General features: G+C 39.8%; 2 protein-coding genes across 2 annotated transcripts in view; both read right to left on the reverse strand.

Moving 5' to 3' along the window:
• The window catches only part of lpgat1 (lysophosphatidylglycerol acyltransferase 1), a 59446-nt gene extending 47098 nt beyond the window's left edge, over positions 1–12348 (reverse strand). The window contains exons 1-2 of the mRNA XM_084952324.1: positions 11767–12348; positions 10844–11096 (exon numbers count right to left, since the gene is read on the reverse strand). Of these exons, the coding sequence (XP_084808450.1) occupies positions 10844–11081 (238 nt within the window). The 5' untranslated portion in view covers positions 11082–11096; positions 11767–12348. The remainder of the gene's footprint in view (positions 1–10843; positions 11097–11766) is intronic.
• A 2371-nt stretch (positions 12349–14719) lies between these two features.
• Positions 14720–25797, reverse strand: ints7 (integrator complex subunit 7). The gene is made up of 20 exons (XM_084953841.1): positions 25583–25797; positions 25305–25434; positions 24382–24528; positions 23826–23963; positions 23674–23720; positions 23186–23385; positions 22974–23096; positions 22769–22886; positions 22548–22682; positions 22355–22452; positions 20819–21058; positions 20472–20609; positions 20173–20379; positions 19740–19934; positions 19042–19145; positions 18860–18928; positions 17780–17912; positions 16820–16918; positions 16092–16277; positions 14720–15093 (listed from the first exon to the last, which is right to left on the reverse strand). Exons 1-20 carry the CDS (start codon positions 25674–25676, stop codon positions 14812–14814), a joined length of 2883 nt encoding a protein of 960 aa, XP_084809967.1. The 5' UTR covers positions 25677–25797; the 3' UTR covers positions 14720–14811.
• Between the last annotated feature and the right edge of the window lie 143 nt (positions 25798–25940).

Here is a 25940-nt window from a genome sequence, read left to right on the forward strand (position 1 = left end):
GACTAAATATAGTTTGGGCTAGGACTGTTCGATATAACGATATATATCGGATGACGATATAAAAACGTCTATCGTTTCATTTTACGCTATCGTTTGTTTCGTGGTGTCGCAAAATAAGCTGTTTACGGCAATATTTTTTCATCGTTTTGATGGTCACTGTAGTGGCTATATTAATTTCTTGAAGTTCTCTCTTTCTCTTATATTTATATAACCACACTACTGACAGACAAGCGCCTGTTTTTATGCGTTGTGGTTAGCAACAGCGACGGTAACACCCTCGCGTGTCCGCTTGTTTATGTTCCACATAAACCTTTCACAATAAAGCTCAAGATCCTGTTGACTTTTCAAAATAAACTGAATCACGTGAAAGAGCAGATTATTTACGGATGAGAAGTAAAAAAGAGCCGCCAGGTGCTAAAAAAAATAAACCTTAGACTCAAACGTTAGAACAGGCTTTTCCCCGCAGCACGCCGTGTAATAAATACTCACAAAGAAAACGGCGGCCGTTACAACTTATGTCTAAAAATGTATAGTTTCATGCATCGGTTAAAACACTCGACTCCAGCTACATGACGCGCAGCTGGAAACACTTCCTGCAAGTCGAGCTGCCCGAGATTCACAGAATTTACAGAAAATGTTACATTTTTGTGATTTATATCGTTATCGGGACGATAGATGTCTTATATCGGGATATGAGACTTTGGTCATATCGCACAGCCCTAGTTTGGGCTGGGGACTCTACCCCACATCGATTTTTTTATCCTTTCTTTTTGTGTCAAGTCCAGCAGCAATGATAGCAACCTGAAGGTTGAAGGACAAAATTTCATGAAAATATCAATAACTGGTTACCATAACTCTGTTCTCATAATACAGGAGCAGATCATGTCCAGTGAGTGTGAAGAACAGACAGCCCTACACAGTAAAAGACCAAGTTAAATCCAGTTATCAAGGTCTCCATATCAATACAATGATTGTGGAGTATCATGAATTGCTTTTAAATTCTTACTCTCAATAAAAGCTAAAAGCCAGTTTGACCTCATTTTGCTCTAGAAGTTTGTTGTGTTACAACATATCGACATTAAAACATGGATTTACCGCATAATGCACAGTGTTCATCCAAATCAATACCCCACAGTCTCTCTCTGCACACCGGGGATTTAAACGTCAGCCTCCACTTATGCAAACATGTTTCAGGGCTTCAGAACAAAAGAGATGTTAATTTCCATTCATGCTATCGCCCTCTCCACTGATCCCGAGCCGCAGGGCCATTATTCCACTCTGGTTCACTCCTTCACTCATGATACAAGACATGATTCCAAGTCCATTTAAACCTACAGTATGTTTTCATGCACTACACACATTAAACATTTACAAAAGTGGTGCCAATACACCGACAGTACTGTTTCTCTAGGTAAAAGCTTTTAACAGTGCATGCTGTTGTTTTTATAGTGAATATTCTATCGGTGCTTTCATCTAGATGCATTTCTTTGATTACCGAGGACAAAGACCTCGTTAGCCAGTAGGATAAATGACTCAAAATACCAGCAATGCTGAGGTCAAACAGAACAGAATGCTGACAAAGACTGACGTAAACGGAGGTTGATGAAATCCTGAAAAGAGAGCAAAGCTGTCTCAGCCTAACAGGTGTGACACAAATAGCTCAAGACAGTCGAGGAAATGTCCGTCAAAGATGATCTGTGGACACCCACACAGTCCAAAGAACAAGTCTAATCAGCCAAGTAACTGCAAACATTTCCGTGGGTGTACGGAGGCTTTGACAAATGAAAATCAGCTTCAGAATGAATTTACTCCAGCCGGCCACTGTCTACTGCTCAGACAACCTGAAACACGCTCAGTCTTATGCCATAACATGGAACACTGAAAGTTATCCCCAGTTATCCCCCCAAGATGGGGATATTAGAGAGAATATATGAACAACACTACATCCAAAAATTGTTCTTTTAATTATACTTCTAATCATTTAGAAGCATCTAATCACTTGAAACTCCTATCAGCACAAAAGCATCTATTCTTGAGTAGGTATTCAGAAAAACAACGTGATAATAAGTTATCATCAGCATGTTATTGTCTCTATAAAAGAATGATTGTACTGGGCGTAGACAGCAAGAAGGAATCACCATTCCTGAAAGGCTAACCTGACTTTTCACTTTCCAATACCCAAAAGCAATCAGATTACTAACTAGCATATAGTCACATCCGAGAAGCTAGAACCTGTATTTTGTTGGCAATTTGCTTTTAATCTTGATTAACATAAATTATTATGGTTTTAATTTCTACTGATCAAGTAGAAGGAACAAAACTAGTACTGATCAGAATCAAAAAAATAAAGATAAAACTCCAGTATACCAATGATCAAATCTATTTATGCTCGCCATTAAGACACAGGTAGCTGCTGCAGACTTCTCCTGAATGATAGGTGATGTCACTCAGACAATACTGATACATCAGGGCTGATATAGGAAGAAAATAAGTGAACACCAGAAACAAAAACATTGTCTAGACATAGCTGGCTCTCCTGCTAGCAACTGGTACTCAAGACAGAAGAAAACTAATTAGATCAGTCCATTGTTCAGTATCAGTATCAGATATCCTATGACCTTTGCAAGGTTTGTAGACGTTGACCATGTGGTGCCAGAAAGTGGCTGTTCAGCATTAGCATATCTTTGCACACCCTGTAGGAAATAAAACAAACAAAAAAAAAAAAACAAAGCAGCCCTAATATGGAAGTAAAACTAAAACATCCCAAGTCTAACGGCATATCAAAATGTTTCCATTCTGCATTCAGGATTTGTAACACCAAGTTCTGCTTACTGATTTTTGTATAACAGACCAATGTCTGACTATAGCTAGAGACAAAGAGATACAACGTAGCTCTATTAGGGTTGCATCAGGAAGGCTATAAAGTCAGTGCAAAATCAAACATGTACATCCATCAGCTGTGGCGACCTCTTGACAAATGAGGTAGTAGCCAAAAGTACCTTGTTAGATGCGGGACATATACGAAAAAGAAGAAAAAAGAAAAAAAAAAAAAAAAAGAGTCAAGTTATAGACTTACAGATTCTGACTGAAACTGAGGGGGGGGGGGGGGGGGGGGGGGGGGGGGTCTGGGCTTTCTGAATTCATGGATGCAGATTATCTTCCATCATACTATAACCGCAACTAAGTAGTTGTAAGACTGCATAAATGCTAGCAAGCAGTTTGGTGTGTGGGTGGTATAAAGTGACATAGACAGCGTGGAGTCTTGTTATGAGCCCATGAGTTGAAAGTTTTCAGTGTTGCCAACTTGGTCTTTTGAAACTGCATGTGACGAACAAGGGTTCAATGTGACTGTGAAGCTGCATGCTCGCTGGCTAACAACTTGTGATTGACAAGCCAGTAAGACCCCCAAGTAATGAAATGACTGCCTGAGCCCATAAAATCCTTAGGAAAGTATCTTTTAAGGCCAGCTAAAGCTACGTCGACAGTTTATACTGTCTGTGGTTTGCATACTTCTCCTGCTAACATACTGATGCTGCACACATGGTGTTTAAATGGTGATAAATTCTAATGAAAGTACAGCTTTTACAGATACCAATTCTGAACGATTTCATTCAGTCCACACACTCAGCCGTGTATATAGTTGCGCTGCTTCTCTTGGAAACGTCACATTCCCGGTGAACAAAGAGTGACGAAAGCAAACAAGTGTGCAGAGTCTGAACATTCAGTCATCTTTGATCTCATCGCAGGTCAGACAGTCAACCCACTCACACAACATGAAATGAAAACTTAATCCCACTGGCTTTAATGCACCTGTTGTGAGCATGACAGTCTGATCAGACCAAACACAGTTACAATGCTTTCAACAACAACAACAACAACAACTTTCCACCGAGCACTAAGGTTCACACGTTTGAGGCTTTCTGAGGCATCTTCCTTGCTTAACATATGTTTCTTAATAGCGGGATAGTTCATATTTGATGCATGGAAGTCCTGGCAATCAAGATTTATCCTGTAAAAAGTGGCCTAATGAATTCTAACGGCCACTCTTTGTCGCAGCTATAACAGCACATCTGTGTTTTATTTCTGCTGACATAACGTAAACCTGCAGACAAATAAAAGGACAAAACATGCTGTAAAAAAACAAAACAAAAAAAAAAGAAGCATCAGCAGAACACAAACACACAATCTCAGGGTTCATACTGAACCTTATTTATAGCATGCTCGTAGTTGTAGACGTTAATGTTAAAGTAACAGGCTCCCTGCTATTGAGATTACAGCTTCAATACACGATTCATAGGAAGGATTCAAACACTTTGGTGTGAATATTACTCGTGAGCTTAATTACAGGTCTTGCACTGTCTTTTTCCTTTTGTCATTCTCTTTCAAGAAAATAAATAAATAAATAAACAAACAAACAAAAAGTGGTGCAATTTCTTGTCCACTTCTCCTTTTTTGTGATACTCTCATTGAGCTGCATCAGTGTCTTTGCTTTTCGTTTCCACGAGAGCTCACACAGACTCTGTATGCCAAGCAGCATCAGTCCACTTTTGCAGTGCTACCAGCAAGTCCTTCTGCTCTGGTCCAAATGTGAGAATACCTTACAATATAATTAATTTTTTTTTTTTTTTTTTTGGGGGGGGGGGGGGGGGGTGATGGATTAAATTAAGTGCAATACTCATTTTGAAACCCAAGCCCTGAATATATGCAATACATCCTGTGAGAGTAACACAGCAGGACACGCCTTTATGAATCTCGTGATGGAATAAAGGGTGAGCAGTGCTCACTGATGTATCGCACACTCTTGATTATGTATAAGGTGTCACATTATGGCTGTACATGTGTACTCACAGTGACATGAGGTGTGCGTCACTTGTGCATCATGGTGGTTTGATTATTGCTGCTGTTATCAAGCACTTTTTCCTTAATGTAACTGTACCTGTGCCCTTTTTACATGTGAAACAGGCAAATACCTGTTAGTGCATCATAATTGTGTTTTAATGTTAGCTATTGAGTCATGCCAACCAGCTAGCAGCACTGGTGGAGCAGTTATAGTTCTTTCAATCAACAGGCTGGAACCGTCCAAATGCTTCAGTTGCTTAAGTTACAGATGAAGTATTTTAACATTTATCACCGTGCAGCGACATCACTGTACTGAAAGCTAAGCTCAAGTCAAACAGCGGTCATCATTTAGTTTCCTCAAACATGTCTATGAGAGAACATAAGAGTTGTGAAACCTCTGGTCAAAAGAAATTGCAGATCAGTGCTTTGTCTGCTACACAAATCTAGTTAATCATTTGTCACAGGTTAACCTGTTTGCAGAGGGGAGCCTTCCTGCAGTCAAATACTGCAGCATGCCTTCCATTATAATCAGTAGGGCTGCAACTAAAGATTATTTTGGTAGTTGAGTAATCTGCCAATTTTTCTTTGATTAGTCGATTACTCAACAATTACTTGAATAACTCTTATCTTATCTGTTGGCAGTCCTTCTGTTCTATGCTCCAGTACCTCACCTGCTCAAGTCTGCCCACCTGTGAATATCACCCTGTTGTCCCGTCCCACAGCAAATTAAATTCATGACACAGAAAACATGAATTTGAAAATAATGCAGTGTATTTTTAACATTACTCAATAGGACTGTCGGAATAAATAGTTTTTTTATTTATTTCATTTTAAGAAGTAATACAAATGAAAGTGCCAGTAGTATTTCAACAAAAACAATAATGCGCAAATAGGAAACTAAAAATGGCTTCTGTCCGTAAGTAAAAAAATAAAGCTTCAAATTAAATCAAAAAGACTATATTTTCCCATCCAAAATAACAAGCTTTCAGAGTTTCCAGATGTTTCCGTTCATAGATTCATGATTGCAGTGGACATGCTGTGGAGTGAGGTTTGCTCTTATCCGTGAGATGATGTTCCCAGCTGCTGATAACCAAACTAAAGATGCTCTCTGTCCTGACTTGAGCCATTTGAGAGGTGCATGAACCTCTTTACAGGACAAACTCATCTATTCAATTTTGCTTAATACTAGTAAAACAGAACAAAACAAACAAATTTACATGGCATTAGTACATGAAGTGTCATCACATTTTTAAAGCTGATGTCATCCTTTATTGCAACCCCAATAATCAGCAGCCAACGAACCAGAAAAGGTGCAAAATTCCCACAACTGTGCATTAATTAGGAAAGAATGCAGCTCTCGGTTGAGTATCTAGTTAAAAAAAAACATTAAAAAATAAAGAGAGATTAAGAGTGCATTCACCTCATAGTAAAATAGCTACTCTAACCCTTAGCCTTCACTTGCACCCTCAAACTGTGAGAAAATCTGTAATTATAATTTAATTTCATATAAACTGCCCCTGTGATCACCAAAACATCCTCATGCGAGTGTTTGTTACTGATAAAATGATCCACGATATCTACAAAGCACCACTGTTCTGTTTCTCCACAGGAGGTGATGCAACATCCGTCATGTGTGATAGTTAACCAAAAGCATAGCTTTAAGACTGCAGCGTATTAATCTGTCAGAGTCCTTCCTGACATATTTCTAGACTTTCTGGACTGCAAACACAGCCTGAACAGACTCCAACTTATAATGTCCATCATACGCCATGATATTTACTTATCAGTCTTTAGGAACATCATAGATAAAAACAAGCAGCTAGGAGGAGTCCTTGTTTAACACTATGCTGTCAGTTAATTGGTATAAATAAAATCACAACCTTGTGCTTAAATGCTTCGGTCAGAATGCAACGTTTCATTCCATCCAATAAAACATTTATGTGAAATTTCATCATAAATTATTGATGAATTCTTGAGTTATGGCCAAAAAAGACATTTTGTGAGGTCATGATGGTGCAGACCATGGGTACCATGTAAAATCTGGAAAAAGACCATTCATAAGATGGGATGGATGACTGGACAAAAAATAAATAATTAATTAAAATCATTCCAAAAGTACATAAATAGTTTTTGCACAGTTTCTTAAAACATGGCTTATCTGACCAATTTATTGTTAGATTAAATGCCAATTAGGATTCTGCCGATTACACAAAACTGCAAAAAGAGTGTTTATTACGATGAATCTACAGCAAAGTTTACAACACATTTTTGTTTGCCAAAAGTCCCACATAACAGGGCAGCACAGCATCGTGTTAAGTATGGTATGCAGACCAATCATGAATACAGTCACAGTCACCCACAGGCCCATTTGGAGTCCAACTGTTAGCCAAACAGCAATGATTAGACTCTACAGCAGGAACATTTAAAGCAACCAATACCCGCTTGTTTTCAGCACCGTAAAGTCTGGCCACTGAACCAGCTGCAAATGAAGGTGCTGAACCGTTTTCACTTCTGCTTGCAAGGCTTTCTATTAGTGTTGATTTAAATTATGGAAAAAAAAAAAATCAGATTGCCCTTCCCTTAGAAATTAGAGTAGAAGCAATGTGCGATTAAAGATTGAGATCAAGTCTGATATCAGACTACAACATTTATTGAACACGGAAAGAAAAATATGGACTATAAATGTCGAAAGCTGTGACCTTGGACAAAAACTAGAGCACTGAAATAGTGCTGTGTCGTCCACACTAGAAGATTGCAAAGACAATGCGGGGAACCGGGGTTTGAGCAGGTCCGCTTTGTGTTGAGAGGTAACAGTGCTAACTGACTCAACCTTGTCCCAGTGCCCTTGAGCACAAAATTCAGACTGTCACATACAAAAGGACAACCAGGACTGCCCACTGAACAGTTCATCTAATGCTTTTTCTGTCTTTTCCTATTTATGTTTTGTTTTTTATAACAATAACATTACTCAGACTTTGATAATAATAATACTAATAATAATACTAATAATGTTGCATCATGGCTGGCTCATCTCTTGCGCCTATGTCCATCTGCCCAGCAAACATTTCAAACTAACCAAACGCCGACCGCTGGTCTTTTCTTGATATCTAATCGATTCAAAGTTAGTCCTACTGGGGCTGTCCAGTCCAACCACATTTGAGTCTCACACATTTTGTAAAATTTGTATTAATATTAATTATTTATTGTAAAGAATCCGTTGGTAAAGTTTAGGTATTTGCAACAAACTTGGTTAGGGTTACAAAAAGATCCTGGATTGGGTTAAAAATAAAAAGACTCTCTCGGTTGCCATGGTAATGCCACCCTGCTTTCACTGAACAAAATGACACAATGTCTTCTGTTATGAAATGTACTTCCTTTTTCCTTTTTTCAAATGCAATACCTACACATTTGAAAAAAAAAAAATCTAACCTCTGCTGGATAATGGTATGGTTTCAATTGACTGGAAATCAAAATGGGGACTCAGTAAGCCATTTTTTTCTCTCTCCATCATGATTTGTAATGCAGCAATTATTAAATACAAAGTTTTCATTAATTTAAAGAAAATGTATTTTTCCTGTGGACCCACTGTGAAAACCATATCATTTATTTTTTTTAATCTAATACTTATTTAATTTGGCATATTATGAATGATTAATAGAAAAAGATGTAAAACTTACAAAAATACAATTAAAAGCTCATAAATCTATACACTCCTTCACACTTCCAGAGCTGTTCAGTGGGCTCTTTGTCAGGCTGATTCTGGCCCCTGGGCCTTATGTTTGACAGCCCTGCTTTAAAGTGATTTTTCAAATTTCAAAATTGCAAAGCATTAATGTAACTAACGTCCCATTTTATCTGGTTTTCATCACTTTAAAAGATTCAGAACAAATACTAGTACGTACACATAGCTATACATAGTATGAGTAGTACCAGATTGCAAATTACAGTGTATGTCATACCTTTAAAATCTGAATTAAACTTTAATGGCCAAATATCTCACTCCCAAATCCTGTCGATCAAAGCCTGCAATACATATTGCTCAACGCAAGTCCAGGTGCTCTATAGAGTGAAAGCTTTGAATTATTAATTAGCATGCCTTGTTGCTTCCCATGTTCACCACTTAGCAGTTTGTAAGCATTTTGCTCCATATAAATGAACCCGACTGTAGCCTGAGTCACGTCAAGATATCCAACCAGCCATTCGAGTGGAAACAACGACGACCTGTGATATTCGTGTCTGTCAGGTGAGTGTGTCTGATATTCTGTCTCCATCTGTCATTTGTGGAGCACACCAACAATTAGCTTCATTACTGATTTATCTGGCAACTACGCTCTCAGTTAATTAACCTATAAAATGTCAAAAACGGTGAAAAATGTGCATTGTAATTTTTTGAATGCACCAGACGCTTTTTTAATGTCCTATTGTGTCCGACTACAAATCCCAAAGCTATATGGAATTCATTTACTGATAGAAATGACAAAGAAAAGCACAAAATCATCACAAAAAGGTTTTCTTAATCTATAATTTTGAAACAATTTCTGAAATATTCAGTGATCAGCTACTTTAAATGAACCGTCTGCAAATGCACAATTCTTATATAATCAAGAAGAAATATATTCAACCTTATAAACAGCAAGCAATGCATTTCAATACAGTATCAGTTATTAAAGCAAGTAACCACAATTATTTGAAAAAGCTCTACTGAAAGTAGGGCAAAGTGCAGCTGCAGTACTTGAGGATCAAAACAAACAAGTTTAGCTTTTTAAAATCAATCTCTCTTTCTTTGCTCTGTTGCACAATCTCAGTCACACTTTTCACTCTTCTTAAACTTAACTTCATTTTTATTTTTTAAGAACTATTGTATATAGAAAAGTTTTGCACCATCTTACAATTATTTCCCTTGTGGGATCAATAAAACATCAATTGAACGAGCTGTTTATTTTTATTGAATCATTTGGCCAAAACATTAGTAGCTTATTAATCAATTAACCATACACCTGAAGCTGCAAGAGGTAACATGTTTCCACAACTTGGAATGTCCAAGAATAGACACATAGCTTCCTTATTGACTCGTTTTTTCAACAACTGGTATTAAAAAAGAAAAGAGGAAAAATTACAAAATTTACCCTATTTACTGTCTTACATCAACCTGTGACGCTGCATCAGTTTTAAACTATATAAATATATATAAAAATAGTGTGGAAGGATTTTAAAATGCTTCTGCTATTTATCATAATAAAGATATTACAAACAAACAAATATATCAGTATCATAAATGGCCATACTGTTTTTGTAAACACTGATATCAGCCCTTTATTTTGCAGTCCATGCCCAGTATAAAAAAAACATTATAAAAACATAGTTACACAGGCCAAGAGACCAGTTGGCAACCACCTGTTGCTACAGAAAAAATTGCATTCTTCTGCTAGTTGTAAGTGCCTGCTGAAGGTGCTTTGAAATCAAATGCTAAAGCCTCGTTCATGTCGGCCTAGAGCGTGGCGAGTGACGCAACGATAACCATCGGTCACTATGGAAAAATGCGGGTTTTACAGTAGGACATTCAGCAAACCCCAAGTTTGTTAAATAACATGTTTACACGATGTTTAGTTGTCATGATGCTGGGCGGTATTAGCCAATGCTTGTCTCTCTCTCTTTCATGCAAGTACATCTAAGTCACAGCAATAAGCATTTGTTTCTCTCAAACATGTTTTGGGTTGATGTTATATGCATTAAGCATTAAAAATGTGTACTTTTCCCTACAGCAAACAGAATACTTCTATTAGCTTTTAAAGACTTTGAAAATATCTTCCCAATAGCAATAACTTCTTAAGTAACCTCATAGGACCTGGAAGAAAACAGGCCTATGTGAAGAAAAGACTTATACTGGTGTTAGAGCAGGCTCCTGCATTATTAGATGGTCACCACTGAACCCATCATCCACACACACACTCGGCAACAGTGATGCACAATGGATGACAAAAGAGAAAAAAAAAAAACATCTTACCTGTATAACCTGCAACCCAACCCCATGAAGACACCATGGCCAGCAACCACTTGAACATGATGCCTTCAATGTACCAGAAAACGGAGCTGTCCCATATTCTCAGGGGTTGAAGCAGCATCAGGTACAAGCAGTAGGATGGGATGGCTACACAGTTATTGATGAACATAAAAGTGAAACGGAGCACGGATCTGAGGAGAACCCAGACCAGTTTCCCGGCCCCATCCAAGAGCTGTGCCATCCTGATACACACCGTCTGCAAAAGGACACACGCACGGCAGCAGTTAGCCTCTCCTACTGACTTGTTTCACAAGACAGGAAACAAGTCATGTGTGCAACTTGCATCATGTTATCCTCACTGTACACAAACTGTCTGAACCAATCCCCAAATTTACTCATAGCTATTACACACACACATCCGTACACACACTCTGTAAACCAAGCAGAGTCTGCCGCTAATCGGCTGAGGCTATTTCACGGAATTTATATGTAACACACGCGTCCTGGACGCTGCAGTCACAGTATTGATAATGAAGATGTACTCTTAAATATGCCCGCTCCTTCTTCTTTAGCGACAGTCTTCTAGCGGCCAAGCTTTTACAGTTTTCCTTGCAAAGACAGCACCATAAAAGGACCAGCCGCTCAGGACGCGGTCGAGTACTTCATGACATGCTAGCTAGCGGTGGAGTGAGTTAGCATAACGAGATTAGTTAATAAATATCGGCACTATTGCGAAATAGACCGACACGCACAGCATAGGAAGCTAAGACTTAACACTCCAGTGTTTTACGAGACAATAACACACGTTAACTCGTACGCTGGGTGTCTGGAGGCTCCTGCAAAGCGCAATAGCCGTGTGCCTCATCCAGAATATAGCCCGACCCCTGTAATTGAGTAGTAAAAGTCCTGTAGCTCATGTTACTCACCCGGTTACCGTCACTGAAGCATCCAAGGACGGCCGAAGGTGCAGCTAATTGTTGGAGCGAGATAAACGCTGTCACGTGTACCCAACCCAGGAGGTTAAGTTAGCAGTATTTGCAGGTCGGCATGGTCGGGCTATCAAACGTGGGGGTCAAAGGTGGAAATACTGTGCGATAAAACTGCGGCTGCACCCATTTAGCTATAAAACGCGGTCTGCTTGGGAACACGCTCAATCCCGGAGGGCACCGTTAGCTCGCTAGCTGGCTAGCAAGCGACTCCACTCGAGCGCCGCTGGCTCCATCTCAGTCAGACACCGGGATAAATCCTCTGATGCATCATCATCATCACCATCATCGTCATCGTCAAGTTAGCCGACCTCCCATTAGCGAATATTGACGAGAGGCGGCTCAGCAGACGAGGGGAGGCCTGTTGGGATCAGCCCCGATCGTTAGACAAACGCGCCTTAAAATATGCACCGCAGGTACACATCAAATACAAAGATCAGCGATTTCTCGTCTCTAGCTTCCAAGAGCCGTTGTCTTTCTCCGGATGCCGATCACACCGCGTCAATGTACACAAAAGATCAACAGGATCGGAAATGATATGATCCTGCCTTCAAAATAAAATCTTCTTAGTAGTAATCGTACAAAGTGAAGTCAGCTTTTTTTCTTTTTTTTGGTCTAGATATTATGCTATTAAATGAAAATAAAAGGCTTAACTAAAAATCCTTACATGTCCACGCCAGGAGCCTTTAGTATTTAGTCACTTTTGTAGATTAACATTGTTAAATGTTCTTATAAGGTTGGATTCCTCACTGAGAAGATAAAGTAGTTTGAGGAGCTCCTGAGAGAGAGAGGTAATAACAGAAGGAGGAAAGTTAGTAAATAAGGACGTGCAGACGATTACTAAGGAGGAAGTGAGATTAGCTATTGAGAGGATGAAAAGCAGAACGGTCCATATGACATACCTGTGGAAGTATGAAGATATCTAGGAGAGAGCTCAGTGGACCTTTTTACACAGTCCACTGAAAGGATGAGGTACAGAGGTGTAGTAGCTTCAGAGGGATAAGGATTATGATGATCATCATCACAGAGATCATTCCTGTTATCCAAATATCTGACTGTAGTCTATACATTTAAACAATGATCACCCAAACAGAATTAGCGAAAATTAGCTTAATTATTGCACTTTTTTAGAGTTTAACTCAACAAATTATAAATTAAGTCAACCCCGAGCAGCTGCTGGAACAACTATCAGCCTATATTGGATGATTAACAAGACCCCACCCCCAACTATCAGCCTATATTGGATGATTAACAAGACCCCCATCGTACTTCCAGTATTCACTTTGTTTAATGTTTTAGGAAGATCATCCATATAAAAACGGAAACAAAACACCTGACAATATCCTTCCTAGTGAGATCACGCTGGTTACTAAAAAGGATGTAGGTTCCAACGAATAAGTCTTGATTAGTTTGCTAAAGATTCAAATGTCTGATTATTTACAAAGTTACAAACAGATCATTGTCACATAATCATCATGCTTTTAATCTTTGAGCTTTTTTTTCTCCATATTTATTTGTGCAATTTTTATACCTGAATATATTACATTTTTAAATGTATTCTGTTCGCAAAGTTATGAAAAGCTTTAATGTTAATGGTGTTGTCCTGTGAGGATGTTTTACATACATTTATGTATAAATGTTTTCTTTTACTGTTTAGTTTTTGCCATAATAAATTATTTCTAACTTTTTTGTGTAATGAAATGTTGGGCTCTTGTATTAAGAAAATTAAATGTTTCTAAACATTTATTGTTTGGCCAGATCTTGTATAAAATAATTTTCACATTTATTTTATTTTTTACACTTTTTTTTAATTCTCCATAATTAAATATCTTGAACTTATAATATGAACTGTATTCTTAAATGTTTATTGCTCTGGTCATGTGATCATACTCTACTTACTCTTGTTTTTTGTTTTTTTATTTAATACTTTTATTAGTTCAATAAAATAATATTACATATATTATGGAATAATGTTATATATACTACAATACTACCACTACTACTAATGATGATAATAATATTGTAATCATTGCCACACTAGTTCAATGTGAACTAGAAACTAATTTGAATTTCTTTTGCACAATGAGGTCATCGAGACACTGATTTTGAAAACCAAAAGCGGATGTTGTTGTTTTTTTAAGAGCTTCTCGCTTGATCATCTGACGCCTGCCAGTAGTCTGAGTGCGCAGACTCTGAAGTGCTGATGGTTGGTTTCAGTCTACGGCCACAAAAATAAATAATAAATTTAAAAAATCTTATGACTACATCTGAAGTCATCTCAGCACATTTCCAGTTAGTTTTTAAGCTCACATTTGGTTGTGGATATTTTATAATTATTATTTTTAACAGTCTTTGCCTTTTCTTCTCTAGGATAGAAACAGCGTTATGGTATTTTAGGAACGCTGTGAGCGCAAAATTAATAACATTATAAAAGTTTAAAATAATTATAGCTCACTTTTAGGTGCTTAAATGCTGATGAACATAACAGGAAAGTCAACTGAGGGGTAAAAATATAAAACGCTAAACTATCAAGAAAGTGTTAAATATGATGTTATAGACCAGTCATTTAGATAAATATGAGGCTGACAGCACAGATTGTAATGGTCTTCAAACGAAGATGCTCCGTTAATTACTATGGGCTGCCCCCTGTTGGCTGTCTGTGCAACTGCATGTATGTAGGACGCTAAATCCAAGGACGTTTAGCATTAAACTATCCCAGAGAGGCTACTGCACGCATGAAATCCTATTTGACAATATGTGAAAAATTAAAAAGCTGCATTAAATTAGGCATTTTGATGTTATCCAGACAGCAAAAGATATAAAGATGAGCAGCCTTAAAATAGATGAGTTAAAAGAAATAAAGTGTTAAAAAAAAACCCACACTAAGTTATTATTTAAATCAATTTGGCATTTTAATCATTAAAAAAATATGTACATATTTAATTTCTACAAGGTCAAGTGCAGAAGGTCAAACTGTAAGCACTACTAGAAGCGAGTGTATGTGCTCCTCTGTGGCGCGGGCTGAGCTCCGCCCTGCTGCAGCTGGTGACGGAGCTGCTGGGAGTACGGGTCCTCCAGAGACTTTACTGACACCGTCGTCTTGGGCCCTGTCTTCCACTCTATACCGCTTTCATCCACCACCGAGGCCTCCACGGTGACGGTGTGGGTGCCCAGGATGGAGAAATTCAGCAGGAACTGGGTGCTGAAGTAGTCGTTGTGGGGCTCGACACGCTGCTTGATCTCATTTGTTTTAGTATCTAGTGGAATCTGAAATGGGGAAAAAACAGTTTAAAATGTTTATACTGGTCAAACTGGTCTAATCTGTGCCATTTTAATCCATCTAAACTATGTTGTAGTGAGTTGTCCAGTTTTGGAGATCAGCTAAGAAGATCTCTGACCTTTCTTAAACACAGTGAACTAGACAACACCTCAGAGAAATCACAAGCTCATTACTCACAGCAACGCTAATGTCTATTAAGCTGCTTTGTTAGATACATGTTCTGCTGCTCAGTAATGCAAACATTCAATCAGCCAACCAGATAGCATCATCTTGATGCATTTAGGCATGCAGACGTCATCAAGACAACCTCTTTGAGTTCGAACTGAGCATCAGAGCATCAAAATTTAAGGTTTATTTTTGGGCTTTTCGCCTTTATTTGAAAGTCGGGTAGTGCAGAGTAGACAGGAAAGAGGCAAGGAGAGAGCAGGGATATACGCAGCAAGGTGTCAGGAGTCGGACTTGCATGCAGAAGAGCATCTCTGACAACAACAGTGAAGCAAATGGGCTGTAGCTGCAGAAGACAGGAACAGGAAGCTGTGGCTACAAATCACACGGGCTCATCAAAATCAATCTCTAGAAGCCTGGGAAAAAGTTGCCTGCTTTGATGAATCTCAGTTTCTGGTGTAACTTAAAAAAACAAAATCAAAAATCCACTTGACTGTGTTAAACTGGGACTCATTTGCAGTCATCTGTAATTATTACTATTGACAATAGTGGAAACTATATATCCTGCAACATATATGTGGCTGGATAGTGTTTGGGAAATTCGTCTTTTAGAACCAATAACATGCTCTTTATGAGGACATGGAGACCTATTTTTATGATATTTAAACAACAAAGAGAGAGTTTACAAATCTGTGTTTAGCATTGTACTCTGTCACAACAATTGTAAAAGTGGCAATGAAAATAAGATTTGTGACGTCTAAGTTGTTTAAGTGTCAATACAAACTAAGTACATAAAAAAACTTTGACTGAGGCCACACACCTTGTAGTCAGGTCCCGACTTGCTCTGAAGAACTGAGGTAACATTAAGACAGACTGATTGGATCTTTCTGAAGAGTCCCGGAGTTGAGCCGTGCTGCACCACACCCTCCACCTTCAAGGTCAGCTGCTGAGTGTTCTGCACTGGGATTGGCTCGCTCGGTGTTCGCGGGGATGGTGAAAGGGCGAGCTGGAAAAAACACAACACATATAAACCTTCAGAGTACCAAAGGAAGAATGTCTTCCTTCCTCTGATGAACACCCACCTTATCGACCAAAACAGCCAAGAGAGATGTACACGTTAAAATACTAAAGTGACACTGTGGAAATGTCTCATGCGTTCCTCTTACAGCGGGCTATTTCCTGGACTACTTCTTGGCTCGACGCACTGCTTTTCAAGAAGCCCAGCCAAGAAACAGTCCAGCACATAATCCCCATAAAAACACAGAGAGGTGATTTTACATAATATGTGAATTAGTGCGCTTTAGAAGTGCTGGCAGGCAGATTTTACCTCGTTTCCAGTCTTTGTCCTGAGCTGAGCCTGCCGTCTCCCTGTATTAGCTACGTATCTACTCCTAAGCGATATCAATCTTATTATCCAAGTCTGGGTAAGAAAGTGATTCATTTAACAATAAACCGCTAGCTTGGGGGAAGACAGCCCGTGGTGACTGTGCCTTAGAATATGCATATCATTATTGTGCTTTTCTCTTTAAACCAACTAAAAACAGTTACCTTGATGCTGGTGGACTGCAGCTTTTGGAAGAAATATCTCTGGAAAGACAGCGGCACCTTCAGCAAAGCTATGACAGCATCACAGAGACAGCTGGTGTGCTGAAAAAACAAGCAACACATTTTCATCATTTGCTCCCACTTCATTTTTGTCATTTCCATTTTTTCCCCCCAACCTTAAAGCAACTGAGTGGGGTCCTTCATGACCCTCGCTCTACTGTAATATGAAAGTTCTCAGATTTTTTATTTTATTTTTTTAACCGGACTTCATCTATCGGTGCGACAGGTTAACGGAAAGTTGTGTGAGGTAGTTTGCAACCCCGCAAAATTTGCTTTTTTTGCTTTTAACATTATAGATTTTGGTTGTTTGTCTTTCTGTGTTTGTTTATGAGATGTTCAAAAAGAACAGTAAAAAGCATATCCTAGGGTTAAATAAGGTAACACAGACTCTTTGTCAGAGCTACAGTATATGCAGACCATTTGTTGTCAGCCCCTGAGAACCCTTCTAATATTTGGGGTTATATTTCTAATTATTGTAATGTTTTCAGTGTTTCTACATATTCATCCACCCATCACCTCCCACTGATCCAACTCAGAGTTATGGAGACCGCCCTGTGACACTCTCCAGTCTTTCACAGGGCTAACACTGAGAGATGGACAACCATTCACACCTACGGCTAATTTAGAATCACCAGTTAACCTATCAAGCATGTGTTTGTCTGTGGGAGGAAGCCGGAGTACCTGGAATGAAGCCATGCACGAGTTTCTGCACAAACTGTGTGAAATATTACAAAACTGCAAACAAGATGTTTCTTTAGATTTTGTTAAAAACCATTAACAAATAACAGTCACGGACTGACTAAAGAAACATAATTTCATCCACACAATTTGGGATTTTTAACTCCTTTGTCTGTGGCATTAGTACCAGACCATCGATGATGAAGTACCGAGTGTTAATCTTACCAGATGTGAGACAGGAGGGTGTTTCTTGGTGAGGCTCTCCGCTTCCTCCAGCACGTGGTTAAAGACCGACATCATCCGTCGCTCATATTCGCTCTCCGTCTGGACCGACCCCACAGTGCCGTACTCCTGAAAACTACATTATAGAAACAGATGGAAGACATGTCGGGGGAATTCACAGAAGGGACCTGTTGCTGCAAAGCGCTTTCTCTACAGATCAGTCGAGTACACGGTCCAGTGGAGGAGCTTTTGTCAAATAAAATAAAGTGTATTTACTTTTATTACACTGTCATACATCTGTGTGCAGCTTATAAAGGGCTACCTCTATGTGTGATGCTGAAAGCTAATAAAATAAAACCAAAATATAGAGGAAAAATCCTTAGTTTTACATTTGTTAGTTTGGTAAAAAAAATTCTATGACAAATTGCCCGATGAGGCACTGATGGACATGTTATCTGATACTCTGAAGGTCTACCAGTCTGTGAGTCTACTGCTTTAATGTGGTGGTGTTTTCATTGTAATATATGTGCAGATTTTCATAAACCTAGTCTTTGACACACGTCCTCCGTGCAACAATAGTTAAAAAGACTAAAACTACCACTGAAAGTCAAAAACTGGACTGAAACTAAACATTTTCAAACAACAGAAGATCTGGACTATTCTAGAAGATACACCTGTGGTATCGTTTTGAAAATCTGAGGCAACTTCCTTCTCGAATGACTGTATTCACAAGATTTTCAGAAAACCTGATCGCTGAGATTCAGACTTGTCCGAGATTTTTCTAGATATGCCTATGGTATCAATTTGAAACTCCTATGTTGCCTCGTTCTCGAGTTATCGCATTCACAAACTTGGGTATCCACATTGCCCGGCTGGCCAGCAGGGTGACAATAATGCCTTTTACGGCTGAAACAAAACTAAACTGAAACAAGAAATTCCAATCTGGAAACTAAAAGTAAAATACAGGTAAAAACTATTTAGAAAACACAAAACTATAGTAACTCCGGTACAGAAAAACTCCACACAATCTAAACTAGATCCATTCAAATCAAATTATTTGTTGACACTCAGAGCAGCCCTCACCTGGCAGCCTGTGGGTCCAGTATCAAAGCTTCAATCACATGGGAGACGAGCAAGCAGCTCTGCTGTTGTCTGGGCAAACGGTTAAAGAAAACTTAAGGACATAAGTTATGAGATAATATTTTTTTAAAAAAGAGAGAGAAGAAGGAAAGTATAAAAGTATGATGATGTGCGTTTAAGGATACAACTCCACATTGCGAAGGGTCGCATAATCTGCATCAAACGACGACTGGTGTAAGTCAGCATAGCGAGCAGCAAGACTTCTGAACTCATCCATGCACACCTTCATCTGGAGAGAAGAGAAACGCATCACAGCTTCACAACTATGCTTTTATTCCTCTAGATCAGGGGTGCCCAATCCCAGTCCTCAAGAGCTACCGTCCTGCAGCTTTTAGATGCATCCTTGTTCCAACAAACCTGAATCAAATGAATGGCTTGTTATCAGGCCTTTGCCAAACTTGATGGCATGCTGAAGAGGTAATCAAACCATTTGATTCAGCTGTGTTGGAGTAGGGATGCATCTAAAAGCTGCAGGACGGTAGCTCTCGAGGACTGGGATTGGGCACCCCTGCTCTAGATAAAGCTAGGCAAATAAAATAATTATACTGGCTTTTTGTCGTCCAGTGAAAAGATCCAAGTAAAACTGAGCTACTGACCCGGAGGCCCAAAAGGGAAAACTATATTGAACACTGACCTTAAATCAAATTTACCTCCTAATTAAAAGCAAATACCTCTTCAGCATGATGAACAATCTGCTCCAGTTTGCTGGTGCATTAACAGAAAGCCTAAATAGTGACCTTTGACATGCTGTAACCACAAATTCAAAATAAGTAAATAAATAAAAGGGAGTCCACTCCTCTCAGGCCAAAGTTCAGCATGTCACCTGCATTGAGATGCGGCCACAGCGTTGCAGCTCATTTCCTGAAGTGAGGGCGATGGTGGTTGCGATGGCGGGAGGAGGGCTGGTTTTCAGACTGTTGCAGGTACAAATGAGCTGCGACAAAGCTTGCAGGGTGTCGATCCGGAGCTTAATGAACTCGCACTGGAATGTGAGCGGGCTCAGAGGAGTGCTGGCAGCCTGCAGGGAGGGATTAATCAGATAAATAAGGACACAGCAGTTAAATAGTGGCACGGGTTGAGTTGATCTAACGAGATTCTAGGTGAGTCACGTCATTAGCAGTTAGAGTTTCTTTGAAATCAGCTCTAGTGGCACCCCTCTCCACACTGGCTATCAGCAGCTCTCAGCATCCTGTCACTGGTGATAGATAAACAGTATTAATGCTTTTTGACAAGCAGATGCCTGGCAGTTAACTGACTGTGAGGGAGGCGATGCCCTTTTGGTAGGAGCGCAAGGCCTCTGCGATGGCGGTCATGGCTCCGCTGTAGTCCCCATCTTCCACGTGACTCAGGCACTGCTCAGCCTGGGAGAACTCCTTCAGGCTGCTCAGCCAGAAGTAGAAGTGCTCCGAGGCCACACGAGTCCGCACACACTGGTACAGCTCGCTGGAGAACTCGTGGCATCCCTGCAGGTGAACGATAAGAAAATAATCATCTTGCGGGAGATCCGAGGCACTTCGTGGCTGTTTGCAACACCGTTTTGATTCAAAGATCTCACCATGCGCGAGGCTTGCCGTGCAATGCGATACACCGTCCAGCCGTTAGCAACGTTCTCCAGCTGCTGTTTGATGACAGTCTTCACTTCGGCTGACAGAGACGACTGGCTTGCAACAAAAATCACTGTTGCCAAGGAAACCTGCAGCAGTGACAGTAGGGGGCGATGAGTTTGAAACTCTAGAAATCGGCAATATGTAAAGGCAGTAAAACAAGGAGGGAAATATTAACAGGATGCTCCTGTGAGGAGGTTCTACCTTCTATTAAAACATGAAGGCTAAATAAAACTGCATCATGTATCATTTAGTCTCTATACATCAGCAGATGTGTGAATCCTTGCACATCTCTCACCAGAAGCTCCTGCTGCTTATCGGTGGACGAGTGACTGGCTACCCGGTAGAGATCAACCAGATCCCCCAGCATACCGTCCCCCAGCACAGGCAGGTGGGTGGCGATGGCCGCCAGAGCGTGACACATGAGAACACGAGAGGAGTCGCAGGACAAGTGGAGCTGGCCGAGCAGGAATTCCACTGCAGACTGGCTGAGATGGGGTCGACTTTTCAGCAGCTTAACCAATGAGGTGAGAGCTGTCTAAAGTTGAAAACAAGAAAATGCAGAGATGGGTGTTACTACAGCAAAATGTAGGTAAGGGTTGGCTGATGAGTTGAATGTAAGGAGAGGCATGGAGATACGCTCCCAAAATAATTCTGACCTCATTTGCAAAGTTTGTGCAGCTGGTATTAAAGAAAACATTTCTTTATTCTCTATTATAAATATACTAATACAGAGATGGATCCTCATATCAAACAAGACCAAAGCCTCAAATAATAAAGCCAAAGTACGTCCAAGTTATCCCTGTGGCTTCAGACTGCTCCGTTTCTGACAGTTTTTCTACTCTTGGCTCTGTATGATGTAACTGTAAATGAATATCCTTCAAAAGTTATCTCACACTGCTCTGGTTGTAAGGGAAGCAGACACACCCACCTGCTTTTTAAACCTTCTGATATGCGCCCAATCAGAAGAAACTGAGAGCCTTATATTTTCAATAAAAGGCTTAAGCTTTGCTTCACCGTAAATAGCTGGAAAACCCCAAAACAAATTTGATTACCAGACCTATCTACCAAGTCAACTGATTTGTTTTAATTTGCATAAGCCTACACAGTTCTACAGTTCACCAGTGACATCCTGGCAACCATCTGTCGCTAGGGAAAAAATGTGTATTTGACAAACAATTGTAAAAAAATTCCTTTTGATTGCTTTGGTTGCTAGCGTACTGCTATAGAGGTACTTTGACGGACTTGTCTACACACAGTGTCCACCTGATTTCCGAGCTGTAGTGAAGCTGTGAAAAGTGTAATGTAAATTGGAAACAAGGAGCATTTGTCTTCAAAGTAAAAGTTGCGTCTGTTGCAACATGTTGGCTACAGTGCTGAGGCACAACTTTTACTTTAAAGTGAAACTTCTCCATTTCCAGTTTGTGTCACACTTTTTAAAGTTCTAGTACTATTTGGCTAATAGTTAACGAGTATTTTTCAGGCAAACATGAAGAACTACAGGCAACGTGCGCTCAACCCAGGCAATCACTGGGAGATTTTTGTTGTGGCAGATCCTTCACAACTAATTTCATCCAGTGAGAACCAGAAACCTCCAGGAACCACCGTCAACCAGCTGCCGTTACACATTTCTGTCAGACAAATCCCTGAACCATGTACGCATGAGAAACTTCAATTGGTCCAGTGAGCAGGGCAGGAGTAACAATGAACCTGTAACTCTTAAAAGTCCAGCCAAACCAAACCAGTTTTCCAAATTTAAATTAAAATATATTGTGGTACTTTTTCAGATGTTTTATAATGTAAACTCTGCCTCCTCAGGGGTCTAATGTCTTACTTTCAGTGTGGCTTGTGCACTGGGGCTGTTGTCCTGACTGCACAGCATCAGAAGGGACTCCACTCCCAAAACTGTGTCCTGCTCCAGCTGTACTATATCTGAGGAGGGGGAGATGCACACAACAACAAATATTATCACACTGATTAAGAATTAAAAGCATCCACCAAATAGGTTATTGCCCAATCTAACTAACCTTTCTCTGGACAGGAAATGGCAATGTTGGTGAGCACTATGACCCCGTGAGCTGCTACTGCCAGGTTGCTGTGGTAACAGCATTCCTGTGCCAATTTAACCAGGTCAGTGAGCCGGGGTGGAACCAAAGAGCCACCTGAGAAGAAAGTTTTAGAGAATGGAGATCAGTTCAGAGTGGCATTCTTTGTTTCCTAAATGCAGCGATTTAAGCATAAACATTACCTCCCACATTACTAAAATACTGTTTGATTGCAATAGTTCCAGAGAGGGTGGAGAGAACGGCCAACATCCCCAGCTTCAAACTGTTGTAGGGGATAGTCAAAGCACACTCGCACAGCATCTGCAAAGGTAAAAGCTGTTAGATTGCAGACAGATTTTAAACATCACAACAACCCTACAGTGCAACTGTTGCCATCTGGGGCTCTACCTGAGTGTTTTCTCTTATCCACAGGTGAGGAGCCTTTTTAGCCAGGAGCTTTAAATCGTTAACTGCAAGTCTCTTCACAGCTTTTCTCGGATCATCTTTTAGGTACTGAAGGAGGAGCTGCAGCTGCAAACGGATTAGGAACCAAATCAGAGGTTCACCACAACAAACCGAAAGAAAGGAGGCATTGCTGTGTGTGAGCAAGTTGGGTCTACCTGCTTGGGGATATCTATGAGGGAAGAAGCGGCCAGCTGGGTGAAAGTATGCAGGGAGACGATGACCATGGGGGTGGAAGGATAAGAGTTCACCAGATGCTGTAAAAGCTCTCTGCTGCTGGATGCCAGGCTGGCGTCATGATGCATGTGCTGCAGCATGGGGATCAACTTCAGTTTCAGTTCCACAGGAGTGTCTAAACCTGAGGTGGAAGAAAAGATCAATGCAAACGTTATGTAAAAGATGCAGATGTTATCTGCTGGGTTATATTTGGGTTCAGCAAAATGTGTATTTGCAGTGTTTTGTGTTTCTTTTTCTCTGTGATTTCAGCATGAAAAAAAAAAAAAAAAAAAAAAAAGAATAGCTGCACTCAGTTTAGTGAGAAAACTAAAAACAAAAGACATCAGTAATAATGAAGCTTTGAACCACGACAGCTCTCGTTTATCTTCACGTGATCTGAGACATTTTAAATACAGAATAAACATCTTACCTTGAATCATCTCACTAACTTTGTTGCAAATACCAGCTGCAAAGTCTCTGAAAATGAAAAAGAATTAATTAATTAAAAAGCCACACCACAATTAGATCATCTAAAACATCATCCCATACATCAGAGCTCACTTTTAGTCATCGTTTCCTTACTTTGACTGTGCAGAGAAGCTTGCAGCAGCAAAGATGGCTGCCTCGACTTCCACATTGTCGTGAGAGTCCAGGCTTTGGCGAATACTGTGGTGGGCATTCTTCCTCTCTGGGATGATGGAGGCCAAACTACCAAGCATCCTGAACACATAAGACAGCAAGAATTTTCTTTTGAAAAATCTGAGATGACTGAAAAAGACTGTGCACAACAAACAACAAAGGTGAAGAAGAAAGTGCAGGCAGGGTGGAGTGGATGGAGACTAGTATTGGGGTAATTTGATGAAGATGTTACAATTCTCACAGAGAATGCACAGGATAAGAAAGGAGGGACACCTCAGGTTGAGCATACTGGAGTAAAAGTTAGAGAGGCAAGGCTGAGATGTTTTGGACATGTGCAGAGGAAGGACACTGGATACACTGCAAAGGATGCCAAAGCCAGGCAAGAAGGCCACAAAGGAGGTTTGTAGATGTAGTGAAGGAGGACATGCAGAGGGTTGACAGAAGAGTGTGCTAGGGTCAGATGCGCCACTCGTGTCTATTCATGATTTCACATTATTACCTCAGAGTGATGGCTCTGGCCACAGGGTCATTACTGTGGATGACTGAAAACACCCGTTTCACAAACTCATCCACATTGAGAATCTTCTCCAAATGTTTCTCACTCTGTTGAGTCACTTTGAGTACACAGAGACGTAGAAAGTTGTTACTGGAAAAGAAAAATAAGCTTCTATTAATAAAGATGTTTGTGGCACAGTAAAGCTCATCTTTAACTTCTCGCATCTTCTAAATAGATCTTACCAACTTCAACAACATTCTATTAAAAAGTGCATAAGATGCACACGTTTATTTATTTAGGCACTTTTGAATAAAATTAAAGTTTGAAAAATCCACTTAAGTAAGAATAGTTTGTTTCTTATTCTTTCTTAAAGTGAAATAAATTCACTTCCCCCCCCCCCCCCAAATCCTCTTATTTGGAACCACCTCTCTCTCTTTTCATACAACTTTTTTTATTTCATTTTTTTCATGAAGAATAATTATAGTTTGTTTATTTTTAAAACCTTCCTCACACCAGCATTTTTTCCTCTGTACTTACATCTATTCATACTTTTCATACAACACAATTACACATTAACACCTGCCCTCAATGATCAGTTTACTGGGTATGCTTAGTTTAAAGTATCTTGTACTTTTAAAGATTGATAAACATCAAGTTCATTAGAGACATCAAAGACACGCAATTAGACATTAAATATAAGCTTGCATTAGCTTGAGAGTGATTATGTGAACTGGATGACGGCTTAGGCTTGTGGTTAAATTGTACGCTGAATTACTAAGAGATGTTATTAAAATTTTCTCTACACTCTGAAATGCATTCGGATGCCTATATTAGATTCAGCTATAAAGAAAGTGGGAAACAACTGTCAGTAAAGTAGCCTTTAACAAATAAATACATAAATAAATGATCATCTAAAGCAATCATACCCGAGCCTGAAGATGTCTGCTAGTTTTAAAAATGCAGAGTTGATGAGGATGGGAAAGGGGTACTTCTGGAAGAGTTTGGGGAACAAAACCACAGCCTCACACTGCTCACCGAGCTTCCCCGACCGCAACCCTGAAAATAAAGGAATTTCTCCAGTCACAACAAAGCAGGAAGTTTCCATATAGTCACTAACACTTAACACATGACGAAAAACGACACACCGGATCAGAACACAATCAATGAACCATTTGCTAAGTCTTTAGCCAGCGAGCTAACACACCTTTGTCCAGCTCCATGAGAGCGGAGTTAGCGTCGAGCTCCTGTTCGCCATAACAAGCCTCTGACAGGAATGAGCGTGCGGTGGAGAGCGACATTACTGTGCAGTTTTTACTCCTTAAAAGAAGATACACTCATGAGATGTTAGCATTTCACTGTTCAGGCGGCATTCAGGAAAACACTGAGGATACAGAGACAGAACATCCGGTCTGGAGATTGACTTTCATAATAAAACGCCAGTTGTTACTTTAGTGCTTCTGTTGAAAAGAACATTTTTACTTGTGATTTTCATAACTTTTGTTGCAGTCACAGGTAGTCAATTTCTAGTTCAGCACTGCGCACAACCTGAAATTGTGTGTTGT

This window comes from Perissodus microlepis, chromosome 15 (genome assembly GCF_051167445.1).
Source record: "Perissodus microlepis isolate ML-2025 ecotype Zambia chromosome 15, ASM5116744v1, whole genome shotgun sequence".
NCBI lineage: Eukaryota > Metazoa > Chordata > Actinopteri > Cichliformes > Cichlidae > Perissodus > Perissodus microlepis.